The following is a 6000-nucleotide window of genomic DNA, read 5'->3' as shown; positions in this document are numbered from 1 at the left end:
CGTCCGCGCCCCTGCAGCCCGGCTCGCGGAGGAGCCCCGGCGCTCCCCTCCCGGGCCGGCCCCTGCTGGGCATGCTCAGTGCGCCTCCGGGAGCCCGGCTCTCCCGCGGCCGGGATCGGTTCTCCGGGTTTTCGCGGCTGCCGAGGGGCGCGGAGGAGGGGGGAGGCTGGAGACAGTCGGAGCCTTGTTCCTCGCCCCCTCCCCGCCGCCGGCTGCGGCCGCCCGCACCGCAAGATGCGGGCCAATCAGGGCCCGGGGGCGGGGCCCGGGAGTCACGCCCTCCCTCCGGGCTTATTGAGAGTTCCACCAAGAAATTCAGTTCAGAGAGGAGAGGAGAGAGGAGAGGAGAGGAGAGGAGAGGGGCAGAGGGGAAGGGAGGCGGAGAGCGTGCGCGGCGGCAGGGAGCGCCTCGGTCCCCGAAGCACGGAACACATCACCCAGCAGGAATTTTTCAGGCGACTGTCATCCCGGAGAGCAGCCAGAGAATCGCCGCCACCCCAACTCTGACGTTTCCTGCAAGAAGTTAGGAGACTTGAGCAGTCCTGACACCGGAGGGGAATGGTATGCTTGACGCCGTGGAACATCCCCCAGAGCTGAAGAAGTGCCACTGGATGGTGTGTGTGCGCGTGTCTGTGCGTGTTAAATACCACAAGAGCCCGGACCCCGTGGGTACTAGAGACGAAATGTGGAGAGAATGACTAACGACAAATCTGTGAATTTGTTCTCCGGAGTTGCTAATTTGCCAGCCCGAAGCAACACATTTTACGAGGAGGAGACGTCTTGCTGCTTCTGATTTCTCCCCAAACTGGTGCTACCAGATGCATGGCTTTCTATGTGTTGGAACAAATCATCCCTAACTGCAGCATACCGGGAAAGGGGAAAGGTTGAGGCAACTAACGTAAGTGTAAAGTTTCGCATGCACAATTGTAAATTTTGTGTTTAGACATGTCCTCGGTGTGGACGAGGGGTGTTTGTAATTGGGCAGGCGGTTGGGGCACAGCTCACCTACTAGGCTGTATCTGCATCCCTACCTGCATCACTCTGCTGGAACTAATCGCGGGCATCAGCTACCGTGCAGCCTAATGCAGATAAGATTAGAGCCTGGGAACTGACCGGTTCTACTCAAGTAGGTAGCTGCCTGGAGGCTTGCACCCATCTAGATTGCAGTTAGGGGAGCATCTAAGCAGAAGCCTTTTTACCTGCGTTTAGTGGGTTGCAGTATTTACGTGTGGCAGATGTTACTAATATTATAACCGGGGATCAGGGTTAAGAAACTGCATTTTTTTTTCCCCCTGTCTTTTACGCTCAGTAGAAAATATTGTGCTGTTACATGGAAATGTTAGCTGCGTTTCACTTACATCTCAACACTCTCTTCCACATCTAGGATAAGGAATCCTGTATTATACATTTTTAAAAGTTTCGTGTGTTTCTTAATCCAAATGGGGAGAATTTGGCAATATGGAGAAATGAGAGCAAGGTCTGGGCAGGAGATTTGAAGTCTTGGTAATTGTGCTTTTAGGCAATGAGGATATGTAGTGGCCGGTGACTATTGCTTCTGATGCTGCAGCAGCATGTCCGGATGCTTGTTTCCCAGTAAGATGGGATTAGAAGGCAGTTGAGGAACTGGGGGCAGAGAAAAAAGATAGTCTTTTTAGAAGGAAGAGATGACTCAGTGTAACAGAGAAGAAAACATCACATTTGACATGTGACAAAGCAATTAGCAGGAACCATAGCTAAATACTTAGTGTTTTTCACTTGTACCTAAAAAAACTAAGGGAGGTGGATTAGGAGCCAGGAGGCGGGTAAGACAGGGGGAGGGGAAGAAGAGAACAAGAATGCATGTTTTGAATTAAACAGTGTCCTGAAAAACAGTGTGGGTGAATACAGGTAAAAATAGCAGCTGTCCTTAATTCAGAAGTAGATTAATCTCATCTTCTCTGGGCAAATGCAACAAGCAGTGGATATTTAGTGTTTTCATCCACAGAGTTAACTTGCAAACAGTGGCAGAGCAAACTGCCATGTTTACTAATGTGCAGTGGAAAATGTGTTGTGATATTTCATGACTGTGTGTTTTTGTTTACTGAAGAATAATATTGTCTATACGATTGTGTTGACAGTGGCTGTCTCCAAATAAGCGATGAGATGTAATGCATCCTCCAGTCCATGCACGCTTCCTCTTGCAGTCCGTGCATCATTCCTCAGTGGAAACCTTTAAACCCTAAAATCCAGGAAAAGAAAATAAATACATTATCATGGACCTGAGGGATTTTTACCTGTTGGCTGCTCTGATTGCCTGTTTAAGGCTGGATTCCGCAATAGCTCAAGAACTTATTTACACTATTAGAGAGGAATTGCCTGAAAATGTGCCCATAGGAAACATACCAAAGGATCTGAACATTTCTCACATCAACGCTGCCACAGGGACCAGTGCCAGCCTTGTCTACAGACTGGTTTCTAAAGCTGGGGATGCCCCTCTGGTGAAAGTGTCCAGTAGCACTGGGGAAATTTTCACAACCTCCAACAGAATAGACAGAGAAAAACTCTGTGCTGGAGCCTCTTATGCTGAGGAGAATGAGTGTTTCTTTGAACTTGAGGTAGTGATCCTCCCCAATGATTTCTTCAGGCTGATCAAAATAAAAATAATTGTCAAGGATACCAATGATAATGCCCCCATGTTTCCATCTCCTGTCATCAATATTTCCATTCCAGAAAACACTTTGATCAACAGCCGCTTTCCAATTCCATCAGCAACAGATCCTGACACAGGCTTCAATGGTGTACAGCATTATGAATTGTTAAATGGGCAGAGTGTTTTTGGACTGGATATCGTGGAAACTCCGGAGGGAGAGAAGTGGCCACAATTGATTGTTCAGCAAAACTTGGACAGAGAACAGAAAGATACCTATGTGATGAAAATCAAAGTAGAGGATGGAGGCACTCCACAGAAATCCAGCACGGCCATACTGCAGGTCACAGTAAGTGATGTAAATGACAACAGGCCAGTGTTTAAAGAGGGTCAAGTGGAGGTGCATATCCCAGAGAATGCTCCTGTAGGCACCTCTGTGATTCAGCTCCACGCCACTGATGCAGATATAGGCAGTAATGCTGAAATCCGATACATTTTTGGTGCCCAGGTCGCCCCTGCAACCAAAAGACTCTTTGCTTTAAATAATACTACTGGGCTGATTACAGTTCAGAGGTCCTTAGATCGAGAGGAGACAGGCCATTCACAAAGTGACAGTGCTGGCTAGTGATGGCAGCTCCACACCCGCTCGAGCAACGGTTACCATCAATGTCACTGATGTAAATGATAACCCTCCTAACATAGACCTCAGGTACATTATAAGTCCCATCAATGGCACGGTGTATTTATCTGAGAAAGATCCTGTCAATACAAAGATTGCCCTCATTACAGTTTCAGATAAGGACACAGATGTGAATGGCAAAGTGATCTGTTTTATTGAAAGAGAGGTCCCATTTCATTTGAAGGCAGTTTACGACAACCAGTATTTGTTAGAGACCTCCTCTTTGTTGGACTATGAGGGCACCAAAGAATTCAGCTTTAAAATTGTTGCCTCTGATTCTGGGAAGCCCAGTTTAAATCAGACTGCCCTGGTAAGGGTTAAGCTTGAGGACGAAAATGACAACCCACCAATTTTCAACCAGCCTGTAATTGAGCTGTCAGTTTCTGAAAACAACCGACGTGGGTTATACTTAACAACTATTAGTGCCACAGATGAAGACAGTGGGAAAAATGCGGACATTGTTTATCAGCTTGGACCGAATGCCTCCTTCTTTGATCTGGACCGAAAGACAGGAGTTTTGACAGCCTCCAGAGTCTTTGACAGAGAAGAACAAGAACGGTTCATTTTTACAGTAACTGCCAGGGACAATGGGACCCCTCCCCTCCAAAGCCAAGCGGCTGTGATAGTTACTGTTCTGGATGAGAATGACAATAGCCCCAAGTTTACTCATAATCATTTTCAATTTTTTGTGTCTGAGAATCTGCCAAAGTATAGTACTGTGGGGGTAATCACAGTGACAGATGCAGATGCTGGAGAGAATAAAGCTGTGACTCTTTCCATTCTGAATGACAATGATAATTTTGTGTTGGATCCCTATTCTGGAGTCATAAAGTCAAATGTCTCTTTTGATAGAGAGCAGCAGAGTTCCTACACTTTTGATGTCAAAGCCACTGATGGAGGACAACCGCCCCGCTCTTCTACTGCAAAAGTAACCATCAATGTCATGGATGTCAATGACAATAGCCCAGTTGTCATTTCTCCACCTTCCAACACTTCTTTTAAGTTGGTGCCCCTCTCAGCCATTCCTGGCTCTGTGGTAGCAGAAGTTTTTGCGGTGGACATCGACACTGGGATGAACGCCGAACTTAAGTACACGATTGTGAGTGGGAACAACAAAGGCTTGTTTCGGATCGATCCAGTAACAGGTAACATCACCCTGGAAGAAAAACCGGCACCCACTGATGTGGGCTTGCACCGTTTGGTGGTCAACATAAGTGACCTGGGATACCCTAAGTCTTTGCACACACTCGTGCTTGTTTTTCTTTACGTTAATGACACTGCTGGGAATGCCTCCTATATCTATGACTTGATTCGCAGGACTATGGAGACCCCACTGGACAGGAACATAGGGGACAGTAGCCAACCCTATCAAAATGAGGACTATCTCACCATCATGATCGCCATCGTCGCAGGCGCCATGGTGGTCATAGTCGTGATCTTCGTGACCGTCCTGGTGCGCTGTCGCCATGCGTCAAGGTTCAAAGCAGCTCAGAGGAGCAAGCAAGGTGCTGAATGGATGTCCCCAAACCAGGAGAACAAACAAAACAAGAAAAAGAAAAGGAAGAAAAGAAAGTCTCCCAAGAGCTCTCTTTTGAACTTTGTTACAATCGAAGAGTCCAAACCTGATGATGCAGTTCACGAACCTATCAATGGGACAATAAGCCTGCCGGCTGAGCTGGAGGAGCAAAGTATAGGAAGATTTGACTGGGGCCCGGCCCCTCCAACAACCTTCAAGCCTAACAGCCCTGACCTGGCCAAGCACTACAAATCTGCTTCTCCACAGCCTGCTTTTCATCTTAAACCAGACACTCCAGTTTCTGTGAAAAAGCATCATGTGATTCAGGAGCTCCCGTTGGACAACACCTTTGTCGGGGGTTGTGACACCCTTTCCAAACGCTCTTCCACTAGTTCAGATCACTTCAGTGCCTCAGAGTGCAGTTCCCAAGGAGGCTTCAAGACAAAGGGCCCCTTACACACCAGACAGGTAAACGAGCACTTTTACTGGTCTATAAGTACTGCATACAAGTGCCCAGTCAACCAGTATTAACATGCCAGTGTGTCTGTTGTTTTGGTCTAACTTTAGCTTAGTTATAAAGAGGGAAAAAAAACTTGACCCCTTTTCTGTTCCTCTGGGGCTCAGTCAAGAATTTTTAGAACAGCTTTGAAATTTCTGAGTTCTGAGAATTATTTAACCTCCCAGTTTCCTTCAAATGGCAAAAGATGAAAAGAGGAAGTAATTCCAAAAATGTCCCAAGATAATGTTTGCTGAAGAAGAAAACCTGTCCTGATATGCCAAATTCTGCTCCGGGGGTTTCCAAATTGACTGCTTCAAGATTTTCACGTTACCTTTTGATCTAAAGAGTCACCTTCAAATCCCAAGTTTTAAATGACGTTTGAAGGTCTGACTGTAATTATTTTGGAGCTGTGGTTGCTAAAGGGGTTAATTTTTTTTTAGTCTCTAAACAAGATAGTAGATTATTAAATGTACATCAGCTGTGAAGCACATGATTGTCGATAGATTGCAACGAAGCCATATAGGAAGCCTTCTCTTTGATTTCAGATGATTTCATTGTAATACAGCAAATCGGGTATTGACTAGAAAGGTTGGCAAATTGTCCATAATGGCCAAATTACTCTTTCAAGAAAAAAAAAATAGAAGGAATGCTTTCTCCCTGATATAACCAATTTATATAGA

The 6000-nt window shown here is 46.2% G+C and overlaps 1 protein-coding gene across 1 annotated transcript in view; it reads left to right on the top strand.

The window, feature by feature from the left end:
* Positions 1 to 308: 308 nt before the first annotated feature.
* PCDH9 (protocadherin 9) overlaps positions 309 to 6000 on the top strand; it is an 887338-nt gene continuing 881646 nt past the window's right edge. The window contains 3 exon segments of the mRNA XM_025478098.3: positions 309 to 898; positions 2118 to 3221; positions 3223 to 5289. Coding sequence (XP_025333883.1) covers positions 2253 to 3221; positions 3223 to 5289 — 3036 coding nt within the window. The 5' untranslated portion in view covers positions 309 to 898; positions 2118 to 2252.

The sequence above is a fragment of the Canis lupus genome, chromosome 22 (assembly GCF_003254725.2).
Source record: "Canis lupus dingo isolate Sandy chromosome 22, ASM325472v2, whole genome shotgun sequence".
In the NCBI taxonomy this organism is placed as follows: Eukaryota; Metazoa; Chordata; class Mammalia; order Carnivora; family Canidae; genus Canis; species Canis lupus.
Note: the sequence above shows the minus strand (reverse complement) of the source record. Positions and strands in the feature narration are given on the sequence as shown.